At 41.9% G+C, this 23,482-nt stretch overlaps 1 protein-coding gene across 1 annotated transcript in view; it reads left to right on the top strand.

The window, feature by feature from the left end:
* The window catches only part of LOC126175148 (uncharacterized), a 215,756-nt gene that overhangs the window by 21,260 nt on the left and 171,014 nt on the right, over positions 1 to 23,482 (top strand). The window contains exons 2-3 of the mRNA XM_049921710.1: positions 6,730 to 6,947; positions 21,892 to 22,087. Of these exons, the coding sequence (XP_049777667.1) occupies positions 6,741 to 6,947; positions 21,892 to 22,087 (403 nt within the window). The 5' untranslated portion in view covers positions 6,730 to 6,740. The remainder of the gene's footprint in view (positions 1 to 6,729; positions 6,948 to 21,891; positions 22,088 to 23,482) is intronic.

Below are 23,482 nucleotides of genomic sequence, written 5' to 3'. Positions count from 1 at the left end.
ATCGTTTTTGTAGTTTAGAAGCAGCTAAGGTTGCCAACATTTTACTGGTAAAATAAAGGATCGAGAAGGAAACCTACAAAATAATCATTTCAAATAGGATTTTTTTTACAGAGAACAGTATGCATGTTTGTTTTACAATATTGCTTGTATTTATTAAGTCTTTACTTCGTTTTGCAAAGATTGATTCGATTTTACCTATGGAAAGCATTATATACAGCTAAAATTAAAATTCACTGCTAATTGCAGGTCTGCTTTTATAAGCTCGGAGGTATATTTATTGCGCAATTTGGTTTATTTACGGTTCATGACTTCCCCCATGAACCATGGACCTTGCCGTTGGTGGGGAGGCTTGTGTGCCTCAGCGATACAGATAGCCGTACCGTAGGTACAACCACAACGGAGGGGTATCTGTTGAGAGGCCAGACAAACGCGTGGTTCCTGAAGAGGGGCAGCAGCCTTTTCCGTAGTTGCAGGGGCACCAGGGCAGATTGACTGATCTGGCCCTGTAACACTAACCAAAACGACCTTGCCGTGCTGGTACTGCGAACGGCTGAAAGCAAGGGGAAACTACAGCCGTAATTTTTCCTGAGGGCATGCAGCTTTACTGTATGGTTAAATGATGATGGCGTCCTGTTGGGTAAAATATTCCGGAGTTAAAATAGTCCCCCATTCGGATCTCCGGGCGGGGACAACTCAAGAGGATGTCGTTATCAGGAGAAAGAAAACTGGCGTTCTACGGATCGGAGCGTGGAATGTCACATCCCTTAATCGGGTAGGTAAGTTAGAAAATTTAAAAAGGGAAATGGATAGATTGAAGTTAGACATAGTGGGAATTAGTGAAGTTCGGTGGCAGGAGGAACAAGACTTTTGGTCAGGTGACTACAGGGTCATAAACACAAAATCAAATAGCGTAATGCAGGAGTAGGTTTAATAATGAATAGGAAAATAGGAATGCGGGTAAGCTACCACAAACAGCATAGTGAACGCATTATTGTGGCCAAGATAGACACGAAGCCCACCTCTACGACAGTAGTACAAGTTTATATGCCAACTAGCTCTGCAGATGATGAAGAAATTTATGAAATGTATGATGAGATAAAAGAAATTATTCAGGCAGTGAAGGGAGACGAAAATTTAATAGTCATGTGTGACTGGAATTCGAGAGTAGGAAAAGTGAGAGAAGGAAATGTAGTAGGTGAATATGGATTGGGGGTAGGAAAAGAAAGAGGAAGCCGCCTGGTAGAATTTTGCACAGAGCACAACTTAATCATAGCTAACACTTGGTTCAAGAATCATAAAAGAAGGTTGTATACATGGAAGAACCCTGGAGATACTAGAAGGTATCAGATTATATAATGGTAAAACAGAGATTTAGGAACCAGGTTTTAAATAGTTCGACATTTCCGGGGGCAGATCTGCACTCCAACCACAATCTACTGGTTATGAACTGTAGAAACTGAAGAAACTGCAAAAAGGTGGGAATTTAAGGAGATGGGACCTGGATAAACTGACCAAACCAGAGGTTGTACAGAGCTTCAGGGAGAGCATAAGGGAACAATTGACAGGAATGGGGGAAAGAAATACAGTAGAAGAAGAATGGGTAGCTTTGAGGGATGAAGTAGTGAAGGCAGCAGAGGATCAAGTAGGTAAAAAGACGAGGGCTAGTAGAAATCCTTGGGTAACAGAAGAAATATTGAATTTAATTGATGAAAGGAGAAAATACAAAAATGCAGTAAATGAAGCAGGCAAAAAAGAATACAAACGTCTCAAAAATGAGATCGACAGGAAGTGCAAAATGGCTAAGCAGGGATGGCTAGAGGACAAATGTAAGGATGTAGAGGCTTATCTCACTAGGGGTAAGACAGATACTGCCTATAGGAAAATTAGAGAGACCTTTGGAGAAAAGAGAACCACTTGTATGCATATCAAGAGCTCAGATGGAAACCCAGTCCTAAGCAAAGAAGGGAAAGCAGAAAGGTGGGAGGAGTATATAGAGGGTCTATACAGGGGCGATGTTCTTGAGGACAATATTATGGAAATGGAAGAGGATGTAGATGAAGATGAAATGAGAGATATGATACTGCGTGAAGAGTTTGACAGAGCACTGAAAGACCTAAGAAGAAACAAGGCGCCGGGAGTAGACAACATTCCATTAGAACTACTGATAGCCTTGGGAGAGCCAATGCTGACAAAACTCTACCATTCAAAAGTATGGGACAGGTGAAATACCCTCGGACTTCAAGAAGAATATAATAATTCCAATTCCAAAGAAAGCAGGTGTTGACAGATGTGAAAATTACCGAACTATCAGTTTAATAAGTCACGGCTGCAAAATACTAACGCAAATTCTTTACAGACGAATGGAGAAAGTAGTAGAAGCCGACCTCGGGGAAGATCAGTTTGGATTCCGTAGAAATATCTGAACACGTGAGGCAGTACTGACCTTACGACTTACCTTAGAAGAAAGATTAAGGAAAGGCAAACCTACGTTTCTAGCATTTGTAGACTTAGAGAAAGCTTTTGACAATGTTAACTGGAATACTCTCTTTCAAATTCTGAAGGTGGCAGGGGTAAAATACAGGGAGCGAAAGGCTATTTACAGTTTGTACAGAAACCAGATGGCAGTTATAAGAGTCGAGGGGCATGAAAGGGAAGCAGTGGTTGGGAAAGGAGTAAGACAGGGTTATAGCCTCTCCCCGATGTTATTCAATCTGTATATTGAGCAAGCAATAAAGGAAACAAAAGAAAAATTCGGAGTAGGTACTAAAATTCATGGAGAAGAAGTAAAAACTTTGAGGTTCACCGATGACATTGTAATTCTTTCAGAGACAGTAAAGGACTTGGAAGAGCAGTTGAACGGAATGGACAGTGTCTTGAAAGGAGGGTATAACATCAACAAAAGCAAAACGAGGATCATGGAATGTAGTCGAATTAAGTCGGGTGATGCTGAGGGAATGAGATTAGGAAATGAGACACTTAAAGTAGTAAAGGAGTTTTGCTATTTAGGGAGTAAAATAACCGATGATGGTCGAAGTAGAGAGGATATAAAATGTAGACTGGCAATGGCAAGGAAAGCGTTTCTCAAGAAGAGGAATTTGTTAACATCAAATATAGATTTAAGTGTCAGGAAGTCATTTCTGAAAGTATTTGTATGGAGTGTAGCCATGTATGGAAGTGAAACATGGACGATAACTAGTTTGGACAAGAAGAGAATAGAAGCTTTCGAAATGTGGTGCTACAGAAGAATGCTGAAGATAAAGTGGGTAGATCACGTAACTAATGAGGAGGTATTGAATAGGATTGGGGAGAAGAGAAGTTTGTGGCACAACTTGACCAGAAGAAGGGATCGGTTGGTAGGACATGTTTTGAGGCATCAAGGTATCACAAATTTAGCATTGGAGGGCAGTGTGGAGGGTAAAAATCGTAGAGGGAGACCAAGAGATGAATACACTAAGCAGATTCAGAAGGATGTAGGTTGCAGTAGATACTGGGAGATGAAGAAGCTTTCACAGGATAGAGTAGCATGGAGAGCTGCATCAAACCAGTCTCAGGACTGGAGACCACAACAACAACACGGTTCATGAGGAAAAAAATACCTTTTGCCTTAGCTTTTGAACTAGGAATAATTCTTAATATAAACGTAAATATTTTTAGCAAATTTGGAACCTAAAAATTTTTGGCTCTCAAGGTACAGAAAACATTAAGCCATCTTCTGTTTGCATTCCATTTCATGCATAACCCTTGATTCAAAATATCTTCTGCATTACAATGTTCAGCATACAAACAATCTTCAACTAAATCATCTGACCGAAATGTGTCAATTAGTTCTTGAAAATGCTTAAATTTTAACTTGGACCTTAACCAAAAGGCATCCAAGATTGTAGTGCAATTGTCAAATGATCAAATCATTCAAATTTTTGACTAAATATGTTTTCAATTAGATTTTAAAGTTTATAAGATTATCTTCAAGGCGTTTTCTTAAACAATTAACTTATTAAAAACTTAATTTACCCCACTACTCAAGTATTTCATTTTTTGCCCAGTTTTACTAATCAGAGTCTTGGCTGCATCAAAAGTTTCCGTTATACTAACATCAGAGCATTATAAAGAAAGAGAACATTCTAAAACAGCTGCACCAATATGGGAAAAAATGTTGAATAAATGTCCAATGCTGTCTTTCAGTGCCCTTCGAATCATTTAAAAATAACTTCAGAGCTTCTTCTCATGTGATTTTTAATGGGTTCCCAGTTTGTAATGATTCTGACAACTGCTCGTGTCAAAGAAAGTCATCTAGTTGGTAAATGTAGGAGAATTTCAATTAATTCTATATCTGCAAATTCAAAAAAGGACTTTAAAACTTCCCTTCGCTTTGCAAAAACGGATAAGTGACTATACAGTTTTAGGAACGGTTTATTTGATCACCACGAGGGTAGAGATAGTAGAGAAAGCCGTGACGTATCAGGCGAAATAAATTGGTTCAACGACCATTGCAAAAGTTATAGAAATACGAGAGGATTTGAAATGATATGGGCCACGGGGTCTGACCGAAAAATAGCCAAAAATACGGGATTTCGCGGGAAATACGGGATAATTGGCAGCCCTAGAAACAGCAGGGGACGTATAATACTTCCTTGGGGAACGCCAGACATCACTTCCGTTTCTCTCGATGACGTTCCATCAGTTGCTAAGAACTTTGGCCTTGCTGAAAGGACCGAGCGAGGTGGCGCAGTGGCTAGCACACTGGACTTGCATTCGGGAGGACGACTGTTCAATCCTGCATCCGGCCATCCTGATTTAGGTTTTCCGTGATTTCCCTTAATCGCTCCAGGCGAATGTCGGGATGGTTCCTTTGGAAGGACACGGCCAATTTCCTTCCCCATCCTTCCCTAATCCGACGAGACTGATGACCTGGCTGTCTGGTCTCCTCCCCCAGACAATCCAACCCTTGCTGAAAGGAAACATCGAATCCAGTCGCAGAACTAGAACGATACTTCATACACGCAGTTCGATTAGAAGCCGCTTGTGAGGAAGGCTTCTGAAAATTTAGAAATATGCAATAGTTGGTTTTCAGAAGAACTATGTTTTCTGGATCCATGCAATTTGTCAATAGGTGGTTTTCTTCGACGTAACCTAAAGATTCTCCCAATGAGTCTCAGCCTGCCATCGTCTTTGCCTACTATCAGTCTTACGTAACTATTCCACTTAAGGTCGGCCCAGGTTGTTACTTCTGGGTATCTCACAGTAATTACTGTTTACAGTAATTCGTTGCGAGCAGTGTAAGAGGACATCAGTATAGGTCTTCGCCTTTTTATAGGCAATACGTTACGTTTATTTAAATTTGGGGTCGCCTGGCAGCTCTCACGCCAATCACCGCTACTCTGCTTGTCTTCTTGTGCTTCGCTATTTTCCTGTGGCGCTGCAACAACGGTGTCGTCCGCAGGAAACTTCATCGGGCTGCCGACGTTGTCCGCTTGATCATTACTGTACGCGAGACCCAAAAGCCGGATGACGTTTGAAAACTGAATACTGCACAGAATGATGTAGGTAAAAGAAGTAAAAATTGACACACATGCTTGAAATGAGATGGGGTTTTATTGAATACAAAAAAGGGTGCAAAATGACCAACAAATGGCACTTCATATGAATTGCCGTTGGATGTTGTCCTTCAGCATCCCTAATGTGGTTGGGAATGCACCTGTGGTCTAGGGAATGCCGGCACGGTAGCTCAGCGTGTTCGGTCAGAGGGCTGCGTGCTCTCTGTAATAAAAAAACTGAGTCAAGGAATCGACGATGAACATGAATGGATGTCTTGTGATGTCTGCGCAGACCAAACGCAATGACCTACATCAAACAAAAAAAGGGGTAGCGCCTTTGATTAGTAATCAAAATGTCCTTGGTCGCTGTTTCCATACCCGCCACCCCTAGATTTAGCAACTGAAGGCTTCCGGCATAAGAAGTCGCCCTCATTATGCCAATGACCTTGTCCCCCCCCAGAGAGCTTGCTTGGCTACCATGTGGTCACATCCTTTGCAGCATTTCTCCCTTTTCTGTGCTGCATATCTATCCTTCCGCTATTCTTTCTCCTCTCCCTTGGGGGACATTTCTGGGATACCTTTTGGGATGTGTTCTGAGGTTTTAATAGCCTGACATTAGAACAGCTCCTCATCTGTTTTTTTCATTCTTTCTTCATTCTCCATCTCAAATGCTTCTTCCACTTCGGCATTTCAGGTTCCTCTAGGTGTTTTCTTCTGCCCTGTGCGCACCTGAAGGCCGGTCCATGCATTTGATGCACAACAGGTGACTGGGTACTGTGTAATTCCTAGCACCAGATGGACAGGTAGGGTTCGCACATACTCCCTGGTTCAGTGTAGGCCCAGGGAGAGGTGATTGTATTTGAATATGCATGCCTATACCAGTTTCTTTGGCACTTCAGTGTAAAATAAGGAATAAAACCAGTTTTCTTGTTGAATAAACATTTGTGATGATGATAATAAATATACTTAAAACAAATAACAATAATACAAAATTAGTAAATGGAAGATTATATCGCACAATGTTTGAAATGATGCAATTTTTGGCTATTGTAGAGATTGTTCTTTTAACTTAGTTGAGTAATAATACTTTAGACTGTTAATATCACAAGAGACATTTCCTGTAACTTCACCTTTATAAGGTAAGATGTGTGTATGCAGTTCATTTGTGGTCACTATTGCTGCATTTTCTGTGCAGCCCGTAATGGCATGGTGCACGTGCCGGGTGAGTGCAGCGCAGAACTGCTGCGTGTGATTGCGAGCCTGCGCTCATCGGCCACCGCCCGCAGTGTCCTGCTGCTCCGGGATCCTGGCAGCACTGCCACTTCCACCACCATTGCACCGGCTCCCTGTGCCGGCAGCATCAGCGGCCGCCGTCGCGTCAGGCCTCGCTTCGAGGTCGCCTCTGCCGCTTCTGTGAGTAGTGATCCTCCCTAATACAACAGTACCAGTTGCTGAGTCAAATACTGTATTACTCCTCTTCACTTCAAAGATATAATTGTGTACTCTCTTTCACTGACAAGTTTTAGGAAGTGCACAATAAAAGGCTGTGCTCGGGTTGCTTGGTTGGTAGATCAATTGCCTGCAAAAGGCAAAGGTCCCAGCCTTGAGTCTCAGTCCAACACACCATTTTAATCTGCCAGAAAGTTTGATATCTGTGCACGGTCCACTGCAGAGTGAAAATTTCATTCTGAAAATAAAAGATTTAATTGATAACAGGTACTGGCAGATTAAAAACTGTCTGTTTTGTACAAAGGTTATTATTCATTTCAAACCAGTGTAAATACTCCTAGTTTAGGAATGTCCTGTATGCCTCAGTGCAATACTGAACAATTAACATTGAAAATTTAACAACAGAATGCAGCACGAATAATTAGCCCCAAGCACTTCAGCAAGTGCAGCTATACCAATGACAAAAATGGGCTCTAACCCTCTACTCGTCTTCAGATGGATGCTGGTACATGGCCGACTTCCCACAAGTAGCACAAAGGGTCTCACCACAGTTATCATCACTGTCTCATTTAACCCATGTCATTTTCAAGTTAAAAACTTCAGGTTTCAAGGATAATGAATATCTTCTTTCTCAGGATTTGACTGACTGCCAGGACCGAAGTATGTGTCTTAGATAGCTGTGGACTGGCTTGCTATTGCTGCATTGACTTTATGCGAGACAGAATTGGAAAATGTGGGAAATAGGTAGTGAAGACAGTACAGCATCCCCATCCTTCAGAGCCAGATTCACAGGGCAAGAGGAAGATGGAGACTACTTCCAGAACAACCACTTTGGTTTGAAATGTGGTTTCTCCTTTTCATTCTTTACAAACGTTCCATTTCTAGCAGCTTCTCGCATATTTGCACTTGAAATCCCATACAATGCCAACAGCAGTGATAGGTCACACTCATACTATAGAAGAAACACATCTGTCCTGGCAGGCAGCCATTTCGATGGTGGTAGTCTCGTAGTAGTTGTTGTCATCTTGGAAAGCTCAAGTTTTAAGTAGGACATGATGCAACCCAAATACTGAGAAAATTTTGTACATGAATGATACTGCAAAAAAGTAGCTGTGAAGCTATAAAAGGGCAACATGATTTGTCTATGAAAAATTATAGTTAGTTTTGGATTATAATCTACCACATCGGTGCATAATCCAGTGACTGGGAACTGTAATGTGCATTATTCTCCTCACTTGCCAAATAATATTTGTCATCTACTGCCAGTGTGGGTTGGTTAGCTCCAAGCACCAGTGAAGTGGTCTGCTCTTTATCTAGTGGTGTTTCCATATAGGTTGATGAGGTCCAAAGTCTATTTAGCAGAGTTATGAGATGTACAGGTCTCTTACTTAGTTAGGTGTGTTTATTAGCCCTTCGCTACATAAAATCCATCAGAGGTGCGCATTTTTAACAGGTACGGTTGCCATGTCATCTTTCATTATTGTAAAACATGTTTTCATTGAAACAGTTCTTATATGCTAAATATAATGACAAAGGTAACAGTTCATCCTCAGAGCTTAAAAAGAAAGCACTGTTTAAGAATAAACATAAAATTTAATACTGCATGGATGTAAAAATAATGTACTTGCTACCACGGTAATTTCAGACTACCTGGTATGTACATTTATGTCACCTTAAAAAAACTGCCACTCCTGCTTGAGTCATTTTTATAGGAATGGGACTAAAACTATTCGTAGAAGGCACAGACGCATGTTCAGTTTCACACATGCATGCAACTGATATATTGTAACTATAAATCTGAAAACAATATTCTGAAAGGATAGACTGCTGCTCACCAAATAGGGGAGATTCTGAGTCACAGACAGGCACAAGAAAAAGACTGCTAAACATTTGCCAAGTTGGCAGTGGTCATGTGTGTGTAAGTTGTGGTTTTGTGTCTGCCAAGTTGCACTCGTTCGCACTCCAATCTTCGACTGAGACAGTGGTCATGTGTGACTAAGTTATGCTTGCGTGAATATATGTGTGTGTCTTCTACTTTAGAAGAAGGCCTTTTGGCCGAAAGGTCACGTCTTAAGCAGCCCTTTTGGTGTGCCAGTCTGCGACTCAACATCTCCACTGTGTGTTGCGTAGCAATCTATCCTTTTCAAAATATTGTCATTATTCTTCCATCCTGGGTTTTCCATTGTTTGTATCAATCTAAAAATAATGACATAAAAAACATTTTCTGTGAACTTTGAGAAAAATTAATATCATCCTGCCATATAGAGATCACTTAAAAGAAAACATTATATATGCATGTTTATATATTACAAAAATGAAAACACTCATGTGTACTTCACTCTTTAAAAATGTTTGAGCTTCAGCAGTGTGATCATTAACGTCCATCAACCTGCGTGTTAGTTATAGGTTTCATGTAAGGTACTGGGTGATTTTGCACATGATGTAACATCCCTATTGTTTCCTGAACTGTTATTGATGTCAAAACAAGAGTTTTGGGATATCTTAATATGCAGAAGGGAACACAATTGTGTTATATGAGGTGTGTGCGAAAAGTAGAGCGACCGGTAACCCTGTGTTGTTCTACTTGTGTACACCGGTGCATTCATCCCTTCCAGATGTTCAGTCAGAGTTTAAACTCTTTACAGCCACCACATGATTTCTGAGAGTGCTATGAGTGAAGTTGTGTTTCTACATCTAAATCTATACTCTGCAAACCTCTGTGAGGTGCACAGCAGAGGTTGTGTCGCACTGTACCAGATACAAGGGTTTCTTCCCATTTCATTCACGTATAGAGTGCAGCAAGAATAATTGCCTGAATGCCTCTGGGCACACAGTAATTATTCTAATCTTATCATCATGATTCCTATGTGAGCAATATGTAGGGGGCTGTACTACATCACTAGAGTAAGAATTTAAAGCTGGCTCTTGAAACTTTGTTAACAGACTTTCTCGGGATAGTTTATGTCTATCTTCAAAAGTCTACCAGTTCAGTTCATTTCATTTGCTTCAGTAATCAGTGACACTCTCCCATGGATTAAACAAACCTCTGACCACTCATGCTGCCCTTCTCTGTATATGTTCAGTATCCCCTGTTACTCATATCTGGTATGGGTCCCACACAATTGATCAATATTTTAGAACCTGTCGCACGAGTGATTTGTAAGCAATCTCCTTTGTAGATTGATTGCACTTCCCCAGTATTCTACCCATAAACTGAAGTCTACCATCTGCTTTACACATACTGAACCTATCTGATCATTCCATTTCATATCACTACATAGCATTTCACCTAGGTATCTGTATGAGTTAGCTGATTCCAGCAATGACTCATTGACATCATGAAAAAAATATAGTATGAAACAAAACTCATTGTCACCCGAATGAAATTTTCACTCTGCAGCGGAGTGTGCGCTGATATGAAACTTCCTGGCAGATTAAAACTGTTTGCCCGACCGAGACTCGAACTCGGGACCTTTGTCTTTCGCGGGCAAGTGCTATACCATCTGAGCTACCAAAGCACGACTCACGCCCGGTACTCACAGCTTTACATCTGCCAGTATCTCGCCTCCTACCTTCCAAACTTTTACAGAAGCTCTCCTGCGAACCTTGCAGAACAGTTTTAATCTGCCAGGAAGTTTCATATCAGCGCACACTCCAGTGCAGAGTGAAAATCTCATTCTGGAAACATCCCCCAGGCTGTGGCTAAGCCATGTCTCCACAATATCCTTTCTTTCAGGAGGGCCAGTTCTGCAAGGTTCGCAGGAGAGCTTCTGTAAAAGTTTGGAAGGTAGGAGGCGAGATACTGGCAGATGTAAAGCTGTGAGTACCGGGCGTGAGTCGTGCTTCGGTAGCTCAGATGGTAGAGCACTTGCCCGTGAAAGGCAAAGGTCCCGAGTTCGAGTCTCAGCTGGGCACACAGTTTTAATCTGCCAGGAAGTTTCAAAACTCATTGTTTTCTCATGTGACATACTGAAAGCTTTGGATCAAGGCAATCAGGTAGATGCTGTATTTCTTAATTTCTGAAAAACATTTGATTCAGTACCACAGCTATGCTTATGATCAAAAGTTCATTTTGTGAAGTGCACAATTTTACATTTCTGAATACTTAGAGCAAGTTGGCAATCTATGCACCACATTGAAATTTTATCAAGATCTAACTGAATAGTTATGCAGTTCCTTTCAGATAGTATTTCATTATAGATAACTGCATCATCTACAAAAGCCTGATATCACTATTAATATTGTCTGCAAGGTCATTAATATACAACATGAACAGCAACAGTCCCAACACACTTCCCTGGGGCACATCCAAAGTTACTTTTACGTCAGACAATGACTGTCCATCCAAGATAACGTGCTGTGTGCTTCCAACCAAAAGGTCCTGAATTCAGTCACAAATTTCACTTGATACCCCATATGATCATACTTTTGACCATAAGCATAGGTGTGGTACTGAATCAAACGCTTTTCAGAAATTAAGAAATACAGCATCTACCTGACTGCCTTCATCCAAAGCTTCCAGTAGGTCATGTGAGTTGGGTATCACATGATCTGATTTTTTCGAAATCCATGCTGGTTGGCATTGAGGTGGTCATTGTGTTAAAGAAACCTCATTATGTTTGAGCTCAGAATTTATTTTAAGATTCTACAACAAATCAATGTCAGGATACTGGATGGTACTTTAATGGATCACTTCTACTACCCTCCTTGTAGATGAGTCTGACCTGTGGCTTTTTCCAAGAAATGGGCGTGGTTATCTTGTTAGAGTGATCTATGATAGATTATAATTAGAAGAGGGGCTAACTCAGCTGCAAATTCGGTATAAAATCTGACAGGGATTCCACTGGCCCCTGGAGCTGTGTCCAATTATAATGATTTCAGCTGTCTCTCAACACCACTGACACAAATACTTATTTCATTCATCTTCTCAGTGGTATGATGATTTAATTGGGACAATTTTTCTGTGTTTTTCTTTGTAAAGGAACATTTGAAAATGGAGTTAAACAGTTGAGATTTTGTTTTGCTACCCTCAATTTCAGTTCCTGTCTCATTCACTAAAGACTGGACACTAACTTCGGTGCCAATAACAGCCTTTACTTACAAGCAGAATTTCTTTGAGTTCTGTTTTCGTTGTGTGTTATGAAAATGAAACAGCAGAACTTAGAGCAACATTAGCTCATAAGTTTTTTTTTACTAAACTTGGGGAATCCACAAGTATGACCTTCAAAAAATTGTAACATACCTATGGGGAACATTCCTTATCAAGTGCACTAGTTTTTTGCAGGCACAAATCATGTTTGGAAGGCCAAGATGTTGAAGATGAACCTCACTCAGGGAGACTTTCAACTTCCAAAAACTGATAAAAATGTCGAAAATGTACGTGATCTTGTGAGATCAGACCAACGTTTAACAATAGTTGTTAAACTTAAATACCTTCACCACGCATCGATTTTTGTCCAAAGTTTTGCACTTAGTCTTGTGCCAAAATGGTGCTGGAAAATCTCACAACTGAGCAGAAGGATAATGGAAGAAATTTTTGTGTTTATCTGCTCTTAGAATGTTGCCATTGGCCACAAATGGTTCAGTCACATGATCACAGGTGATAAAGGCTGGATTTTTTATGTGGTCCTGAGACAAGCAACAAAGTAAGAAGTGTCACACTGGGATTAGATTAGATTAACTTTCATTCCAATTGATCGGTAGTGAAGTGGTCCTCCAGGATGTAGAACATGTGAGAAAAACGATAATACGTGACAAATATTTACAACTAAAACAAACAAAGTAATGGGATGATCATCTTATTTAAAATTAAAAAAAAAATGTTTTTTTTTATTTATAAGGTAATAAATGTATAATAGAGCTACTACAATAGTTATTTACAATGAACACATTTCTTTTCTGCATTGAAATGGTGCAGAAGTTAGATTTTATAAAATACACACACACACACACACACACACACACACACACACACACACACACACACCAGTTGGTTCTACTGAGAAATGTATCAATAGAGCAGGAGGAGTTGGCTACCAATAAATCCTTTAGGCTTCACTTAAACTGAATTTCATTGGTTGTTAAGCTTTTTATGGCTGCTGGCAAGTTACTGAAAATGCACACCTTTTTGTACAAGAGTAAGTAACTTTAAATCCTTGTGAAGATAACTTTTATGTCTAATATTGATTTCATGAACTGAGCTGTTGGTTTGAAAAAGTGATATATTTTTAATGACAAATTTCATTAAGGAATAAATATATTGGGAAGCAGTAGTTAGTATCCCTAGTTCCCTAAACAGACCTCTGCAGGATGTTCTTGAGTTCACACCACATTTAACTCTTATTGCACGTTTTTGTGCTTGTAAAACTTTAGCTTGGCTTGATGAATTACCAAAAAATTCCATATGACAGTATCGAGTGAAAGTAAACATAGTATGCCAGCTTTTTCATTTTTATATCCTCTATGTCTGACAGAATTCACATTGCAAATAGAGATTTGTTTAGATGCTTCAGCAGTTTTGTGGTGTGCTCCTCCATGTTGAGTTTATTATCAAGCTGTAATCCCAAGAATTAAACACTTTCCACTTCTTCCATCTGCTTGTCATCATATGTTAGGCACATACTTGTGGGACACCACTTACAAGTTCTGAACTGCATGTAGTGTGTTTTTTCAAAGTTTAGTGACAAAGAATTGGCTAGGAACCAGTGATTAATGTCCACAAATATTTTATTAGCCCATCTTTGTAAGACTACACTTGATTTTCTATTAATTGCAATATATGTATCATTGGCAAGCATCTGATAATGTTACTGATGAAAGGTCATCGACATACACAAGAATAGGTAAGGGCCCTTAGATGGAACCTTGTGGGACCCCACATGTAATTAGTTCCCCATTGGATGATGCCTGATAGCTTAATACATGTCTCTTTCCTAATAACATCCATCGTTACCTGCCAGAGATATAAGATTTGAACCATTTCGCAGCATTTCCTGTTACACCATAATATTCTAATTTACTTAAAAGGATATTGTGCTTTACACAGTCAAATGCCTTTGACAGATAATGAAATAGACCAGTTGCCTGCAGTTTTTATCCAAATTAATTAACTACATTTTCACTGTAAAAGTAGATAGCCTTCTCAATATCAGAACCCTTTAGAAATCTGAACTGCAACTTTGACAGTAGGTTGTTTGTGATAAGATGGTTATAAAGCTGATAGTACATTATCTTTTCTAAAATTTTTGAGAATGCTGACAAGAGTGAAACTGGAGAGAAATTAATGCTATTTTTTTTATCTCCATTCTTAAACAGTGGCTTAACTTCAGCATATTTCAACCATTCAGGAAATATTCCACTGATAGACTGGTTACACCGATAGCTTAATACACTCCTGGAAATTGAAATAAGAACACCGTGAATTCATTGTCCCAGGAAGGGGAAACTTTATTGACACATTCCTGGGGTCAGATACATCACATGATCACACTGACAGAACCACAGGCACATAGACACAGGCAACAGAGCATGCACAATGTCGGCACTAGTACAGTGTATATCTACCTTTCGCAGCAATGCAGGCTGCTATTCTCCCATGGAGACGATCGTAGAGATACTGGATGTAGTCCTGTGGAACGGCTTGCCATGCCATTTCCACCTGGCGCCTCAGTTGGACCAGCGTTCGTGCTGGACTTGCAGACCGCGTGAGACGACGCTTCATCCAGTCCCAAACATGCTCAATGGGGGACAGATCCGGAGATCTTGCTGGCCAGGGTAGTTGACTTACACCTTCTAGAGCACGTTGGGTGGCACGGGATACATGCGGACGTGCATTGTCCTGTTGGAACAGCAAGTTCCCTTGCCGGTCTAGGAATGGTAGAACGATGGGTTCGATGACGGTTTGGATGTACCGTGCACTATTCAGTGTCCCCTCGACGATCACCAGTGGTGTACGACCAGTCTAGGAGATCGCTCCCCACACCATGATGCCGGGTGTTGGCCCTGTGTGCCTCGGTCGTATGCAGTCCTGATTGTGGCGCTCACCTGCACGGCGCCAAACAAGCATACGACCATCATTGGCACCAAGGCAGAAGCGACTCTCATCGCTGAAGACGACACGTCTCCATTCGTCCCTCCATTCACGCCTGTCGCGAGACCACTGGAGGCGGGCTGCACGATGTTGGGGCGTGAGCGGAAGACGGCATAACGGTGTGCGGGACCATAGCCCAGCTTCATGGAGACGGTTGCGAATGGTCCTCGCCGATACCCCAGGAGCAACAGTGTCCCTAATTTGCTGGGAAGTGGTGGTGCGGTCCCCTACGGCACTGCGTAGGATCCTACGGTCTTGGCGTGCATCCGTGCGTCGCTGCGGTCCGGTCCCAGGTCGACGGGCACGTGCACCTTCCGCCGACCACTGGCGACAACATCGATGTACTGTGGAGACCTCACGCCCCACGTACGTCCACCCGGCCTCCCGCATGCCCACTATACGCCCTCGCTCAAAGTCCGTCAACTGCACATACGGTTCACGTCCACGCTGTCGCGGCATGCTACCAGTGTTAAAGACTGCGATGGAGCTCCGTATGCCACGGCAAACTGGCTGACACTGACGGTGGCGGTGCACAAATGCTGCGCAGCTAGCACCATTCGATGGCCAACACCGCGGTTCCTGGTGTGTCCGCTGTGCCGTGCATGTGATCATTGCTTGTACAGCCCTCTCGCAGTGTCCGGAGCAAGTATGATGGGTCTGACACCCCGGTGTCAATGTGTTCTTTTTTCCATTTCCAGGAGTGTATGTTGCTTAACTCGGAATCACATTCTTTAATTAGCTTTGTTGATATTTCATCATACCCACTAGATGTTTTTGATTTTAAAGATTTTATGATGGGCATTACTTCTGCTGGGGTAGTGAGGGTCAAATTCATATTATGGACGTTACTTGAAATGTCTGGTCTGAGGCATCCCATGGCAGCATCTACAGAACCTGACAACCCCATCTTTTCAGTAACAGTTGCAAAATGTTTGTTAAAACATTCTGCAACACTATACACATCTGTCACCAATGTATCATTCACTCTTAATGCTATTTGCCTCTCTGCATGTCTGGTTCTGTCCATCTCCTCATTCACTATATCCCATATTGTCTTTATTTTGTTATCTGATATGACTATACTTTCCTTGTAATATATTTGCTTTGATGTCTGTATTATAGTCTTTAATATTTTGCAGTATTTCTTGTAATATGCTATAGCATCAATACCAGAACTGTTTCGGGTTGACAGATACAGTTTTCTTTTTGTTTTACAAGATACCTCTGTTCCTTGAGTAATCCATGGCTTCTTTGTACACTCTGTTCTAACCTTGATATGAATATAATAGAGGGAAACATTCCATGTGGGAAAAATATATTTAAAAACAAAGATGATGTAACTTACCAAACGAAAACGTTGGTATATATATATATATATATATATATATATATATTTAAAAAGAAAGATGATGAGACTTACCCAACAAAAGCGCTGGCAGGTCGATAGACACACAAATAAACACAAACATACACACAAAACTCAAGCTTTCGCAACCAACGGTTGCCTCGTCAGGAAAGAGGGAAGGAGAGGGAAAGACAAAAGGATTTGGGTTTTAAGGGAGAGGGTAAGGAGTCATTCCAATCCCGGGAGCGGAAAGACTTACCTTAGGGGGAAAAAAGGACAGGTATACACTCGCACACGCACACATATCCATCCGCATATACACAGACACAAGCAGACATTTGTAAAGGCAAACTCTTTGCCTTTACAAATGTCCGCTCGCGCTGTCCCCCCTTCCCCCCAAGGCAAGTCCCCCCGCTCCCGGGACCGGAACGACTCCCCACCCTCTCCCCCAAAACCCAAATCCCCCCGTCCCTCCCTCTCCCTCCCTCCCTCCCGACGAGGCAACCATCGGTCGCGAAAGCCAGAATCCCGCGTGTATGTTTGCGTGTCTATCGACCTGCCAGCGCCTGTGCCTGGCAAGTCTCACCATCCTTCTTTTTAGATATATTTTTTCCCACGTGGAATGTTTCCCTCTATTATATATATATATCTAAAAAGAAAGATGATTAAACCCACCAAACAAAAGCGCTGGCAGGTCGATAGACACACAAACAAACACAAACATACACACAAAATTCCAGCCCTCGCAACCAACGGCCGCCCCGCCAGGAAAGAGGGAAGGAGAGGGAAAGACAAAAGGATTTGGGTCTTAAGGGAGAGGGCAAGGAGCCACTCCAATCCCGGGAGCGGAAAGACCCACCCTAGGGGGAAAAAAGGACAGCACGAGCAGACATTTGTAAAGGCAACTCTCTGCCTTTACAAATGTCTGCCTGCGTCTGTGCATATGCGGATGGACATGCGCGCGCGCGCGAGTGCACACCCGTCCCTCTTCCCCCCCAAGGCAAGTCCCCCCGCTCCTGGGACTGGAATGACTCCCCACCCTCCCCTCCAAAACCCAAATCCTTTTGTCCTTCCCTGTCCCTCCCTCCCCCCCGACGAGGCAACCGTTGGTCGCGAAAGCCAGAATCCCGCGTGCATGCTTGCGTTCGTCTGCGCGTCCATCGACCCGCCAGCGCCCCTGCCTGGCAAGTTTAACCATCCTTCCTCTTAGATACATCCCTCCCACGTGGAATGCTTCCCTCTATCATATATATATATATATATATATAACAGAGGGAAACATTCCACGTGGGAAAAATACATCTAAAAAGAAAGATGATGAGACTTACCCAACAAAAGCGCTGGCAGGTCGATAGACACACAAACACACACACAAAACTCTAGCCCTCGCAACCAACGGCTGCCCCGCCAGGAAAGAGGGAAGGAGAAGGAAAGACAAAAGGATATGGGTTTCAAGGGAGAGGGCAAGGAGTCATTCCAATCCCGGGAGGGGAAAGACCCACCCTAGGGGGAAAAAAGGACAGGCATACACCCGCACACACACACACATCCATCCATACACACAAGACACAAGCAGACATTTGTAAAGGCAAAGAGTTTGAGCAGAGATGTCAGTCGGGACGGAAGTATAGATGCAAAGATGATGTTGAAAGACAGGTGAAGTATGAGCGGCGGCAGATTGAAATTAGGAATTAGCGGAGATTGAGGCCTGGCGGATAGCGAGAAGAGAGGATATGCTGAAGGGCAAGTTCCCATCTCCGGAGTTCTGACAGGTTGGTGTTAGTGGGAAGTATCCAGATAACCCAGACGGTGTAACACTGTGCCAAGATGTGCTGGCCGTGCACCAAGGCATGTTTAGCCACAGGGTGATCCTCATTACCAACAAACACTGTCTGCCTGTGTCCATTCATGCGAATGGACAGTTTGTTGCTGGTCATTCCCACATAGAACGCTTCACAGTGTAGGCAGGTCAGTTGGTAAATCACGTGGGTGCTTTCACACGTGGCTCTGCCTTTGATCGTGTACACCTTCCGGGTTACAGGACTGGAATAGGTGGTGGTGGGAGGGTGCATGGGACAGGTTTTACACCGGGGGCGGTTACAGGGGTAGGAGCCAGAGGGTAGGGAAGGTGGTTTGGGGATTTCATAGGGATGAACTAAGAGGTTACGAAGGTTAGGTGGACGGCGGAAAGACACTCTTGGTGGAGTGGGGAGGATTTCATGAAGGATGGATCTCATTTCAGGGCAGGATTTGAGGAAGTCGTATCCCTGCTGGAGAGCCACATTCAGAATCTGATCCAGTCCCGGAAAGTATCCTGTCACAAGTGGGGAACTTTTGGGGTTCTTCAGTGGAAGGTTCCGGGTTTGAGGAGATGAGGAAGTGGCTCTGGTTATTTGCTTCTGTACCAGGTCGGGAGGGTAGTTACGGGATGCAAAAGCGGTTTTCAGGTTGTTGGTGTAATGGTTCAAGGATTCCGGACTGGAGCAGATTCGTTTGCCACGAAGACCTAGGCTGTAGGGAAGGGACCGTTTGATGTGGAATGGGTGGCAGCTGTCATAATGGAGGTACTGTTGCTTGTTGGTGGGTTTGATGTGGACGGACGTGTGAAGCTGGCCATTGGACAGGTGGAGGTCAACGTCAAGGAAAGTGGCATGGGATTTAGAGTAGGACCAGGTGAATGAATATATATATATATAGACACACACACACACACACACACACACACACACACACACACACACACACACACACACACACACATATTTGTAAAGGCCTAAAATGTCTGCTTGTGTCTGTATATGTGCGGATGGATATGTGTATGTGTGCGAGTGTATACCTGTCCTTTTTTCCCCCTAAGGTAAGTATTTCCGCTCCCGGGATTGGAATGACTCCTTACGCTCTCCTTCCCTCTTTCCCGATGAAGCAACCATGGGTTGCAAAAGCTTGAATTTTGTGTGTGTGTTTGTGTTTGTTTGTGTGTCTATCAACATACCAATGCTTTCGTTTGGTAAGTTACATCATCTTTGTGTTTAGATATATTGTTCTAACCTTGGTTAGTTGTGGAGGAAAACAGTGTTCAAGTAAGGTAAGCACTTTATTAGCAAAAGTGTTATATTTTTCATTCATGCCATGAGCACTGTAAACATCAGTCCAGTGAATGTCTCTGAGGAGTGTCCTAAAATAATCAATTTTTGACTTATTGATTACCCTCTTGAGTTCAGCTGTAACAGATTTTATGTCCTGTTCAGTATTAAGATTTAACAGAAGGATCTGCTGTCATTGTCTGAGAGACCATTGACTATAGGTTTTGTAACATAATTTCGTTCATTGGCCTTTTCTATAAAGATATTATCAAAGGCTGTTTGTGAGCACTTGGGAAATTTACAGTGGGAATTAAGTTGAATGATAGTGTCACTAACTCAAATAAGTTCTTATTGGGACTATCTTTAAGAAAATCTTCATTGAAGTCACCAGCAACCATTATTTCTTTGGTTTTGGTTGTTAAATGGGCCAGTACAGGTTCAAAGTGGTTTATGAACACATTAAAGGTACCTGCAGGTGCTCGATATACACTTAATATTATGAAGGATTTTTTATGAAATTCTACTTCTGTTGCACATGCTTCCATATGCTGTTCAAGGCAAAATTTATGAATGTCTCTGTTCTTAAATTTATGACAGTTCCTGATGAATGTGGCATCTCCTCCTTTCTCCATTTCTACTCTGTAAATGTGAGATGAACCTAAATCCTGTAACACTTAAAAAGTTCTATACCAGTGGTCACGTGATGTTCAGAGAGGCAGATTTTCAGTTGGGTTTGAGGACTCTAATTAATCTATGCAGATGATTAATTCATTAATTTTATTTCTCAGTCCTTGAACATTTTGATACAATTAAGATAGCTGACATTTCACATTGACTGAGTTAAAATTGGGTTGAGTTGGAATTTCTGCTGATTGTTGAAAATTCTTAACCAACAGCTGTTTATGCTGATGTAATAAGCTAGAATTATGTTATTTTGGTTTCTTTCTCATATTGAACGTTTGTCTCAATCTTAACCTCTCTTAAAACTTGGTTTCTTTCTGTCCTCCCTACCCTAAAACCCTCTAACCACTGGTATTTTAGCACTCATGACAGTGCCTCCCCCTTTAACTTTCCTGCTATTTTCCCAGCCAGTTTACCTTTTGCTTCCTGTTGAGGTGAAGGCCACGCCTAGTATAATCCCACCTATTGAGAGAATCAAACTTCACCAATGTGTGACCCTGCACCCGACATAAGCAGCTGTTCCAGCTCCAAATTAACTCTCCTGACAGGAGACTTCAAATGAGGTCAGTTGTGGTGCATAAGAACAGATACAAACTCAGCACTTGTATGCTTTGGGTACTCTGGATCTCTGTCAATACTATTACCTGGCCCACCCACTATAACCATGGTGTCTTTCTTAGTGAAATCTTTGCAAAGTGATCCTAAATCCTTTGTCACCTGCTCCAAACCAGCACTAGATTTAAAAAAATTTGGTGACCTGGTATTCTGATCCTAGTTCATCCTGCAAAAGTTGGCAAACACCTCTTCCATGGGAACTAGCTAACAACAACACTTTCTTTCTCTTTACTGATTTCCCTACATTCTTACTTTTCAATTTGTTGCAGAAAGTTTGTTGTGCCCTGTCTACACCAGCAACTGCTTGAGGCTTCTAGGCCTCTTCCTCTTGTTGCCTGTTGCCACTTCCCACCTCTCTTTTACCCTTCTCCATCCTTAACCTGTCAAAATCTCCCCTGGCCTTGTCTAGCTCAGCCTGAATCTCCTCAACTGAAAAAAGCTCAAATGACACTCAAAGATAAAACAGTGTTGATTTTTTTTCTGACAGTAGGGGTATTGTTCACAAGTAATTTGTTCCTCCAGGACAACCTGTCAACCAAGTGTTTTATAAAGATGTCTTTCAAAGCCTCATGAAAAGGGTGAGTGGAGTGAGACCAGACATTACAACCCTCAAAAGGTGTTCCTGTTGCCCCCCCCCCCCCACCCCCCCATACCTCCCACCGTCCCCTATCACCGGATCTGAGTCCTTATAACTTATTTCTTTCCCCAGAATTGAAAGTCTTAAAAGCACATTATTTTTGGACTCTGGAGAACAATCAAAAGACTGTGCCTGCCTTATTAACAGCCCTACCACTTGAAGCCTTTCAGCACTGCTACCAAGACTGGGAACAAGGATTTCACTGGTGTGTAGCTGCCTAAGGGAACTACTTTAAAGAAGACAATATTGCTGTTTGAAAATAAATAAATAAATAAATAAACTCTGGTACATAAAAAATCATTCTCGTTACTTTTCTCACACATCTCTGTGTACTTTTGCTGCAATATTCATTTTGATACCTTTAATCATACATGAAATAAAATGGATGTCAAGAACCAGTATACAGACACTGAATATAGATTAGGAGTAGCTTATAATGGCACTAATGAATGTTACAGAAACCCACAATCCCAACGAAGCCTGTGGGAGATGAGAAAGTGGCTGCACAGGATGTACCTGAAGTCCCTCATGGCTGTGAGACCGTCCCAAATGGTGGATACTTGGGGCGGAAGGAGATGTTCTCCCTCCTGACCCAATCAGAAGGAAAGAGCAAAGCCAGGGAAACCTCTGACCAAAGCCAAAGCACCTCAAATGGTAAGCAGTAGACTTCCATCAGAGCTCATTATTACCATGGAATAGATCCAAAACTTCTAAAAGTTCAACATTCGTTCACACATAATTAGTCATCACCTCAAAAGATTGCTGATAATTGCTGCCTCTAGTGTAATCCTCATTACATTACCTATAGAATAACCATTTCAAGATTGTTTTAAGTTCTGTTTCCCATATCACATTAACAACTGTTGTACTCTATCTTGAATGCATGACAAGTAAGCAGCATTTGTGAATTTCTGCTGCTATTTATAGTATTACTACTTTTATTGTTATATGTTTCGCTGTATTTGAGACTGAATAAATTAAGGAACAATTAGGGAACTCCTAGTTGCAACTGCCTTAAACTCTGAACTCCATTTGTGTAAATGTGAGTAGAAGCTGCTTCTTTGTAGCTGTGGTGATAAAGACTCCATCAGCTGATTATTGTGATGTAATTGTCATTAGTTTGACATCATGGGACAGTTTGTAGTTGTGAGGGAATTGCCTGGAGAGGAATCCATCATTGACCTGCTGTTCCCTGTGCCATTCTACAAATGATGATGAAGTTGTCAACCAGTTTCATTGCTGCATCTTCTGTTGAAATTGCTGCACATTGAATTTCATTATGAAAGTGTTGTTTTTATTAAACATGTCAGATGTGCAACTGAACTCTCGAGGGATGTGAGAATTGCCGTTTGATTGTGTCATACCTGCATTAGTTGTGTTGCTGGTACCCTGCAGAATACATGTGGGTTTGAGATAGTTCACTGTAAAATTGGTTGCTTTCCCATGGAGAATATTGTAAATGGTGTTACCTCCACATTTTATCACTCTGTGGGGGCTTGAATATGGTGGGTGCAAGGCAGGACAGATCATATCATATTGTAACATGATGCAGTCACATTCTTTTAGAGCATGATGAACAAACATTTTGGGTGAATTGTGTGCCTGTGCATGTGGTTTTATGAGGTGTGTGATGTTCTGTTTTACTCTGTGGATGAGAGTACGTGGATCATTAACTGCCAGCAGTGGTGTTGCCAAGATGAAGTTGGCTGGTATTGTGAGTGGCTCAACATACAGTATTTCCACTAATGAAGCACGGATGTCTTCCTTACAAATGAAACACACACCTAAAACACCCACCGCAAGGACTTTGTCCAATTACCACCATGACATGTGAATGTTGTTTTTAGTATGCGGCATTCCACCAGCCTATTGCTTTGAGGGTGATACGTATGCTGAAGTGCTGGACACTGCAAAGATGGCAGAGTTTGGTAAATAGTGATGACTTGAACTGATGACTGTGGTCAGTTATGGTGATGGCAGGGCAGCTGAAACATGAGATCCATTACTGTACAAATACCCTTGTCGTAGTTTATGCTGTAATGTCAGAGA

The sequence above is a fragment of the Schistocerca cancellata genome, chromosome 3 (assembly GCF_023864275.1).
Source record: "Schistocerca cancellata isolate TAMUIC-IGC-003103 chromosome 3, iqSchCanc2.1, whole genome shotgun sequence".
Lineage (NCBI taxonomy): Eukaryota > Metazoa > Arthropoda > Insecta > Orthoptera > Acrididae > Schistocerca > Schistocerca cancellata.
The sequence above is the reverse complement of the archived record's forward strand: the minus strand, read 5'-3'. Positions and strand labels throughout refer to the sequence as shown.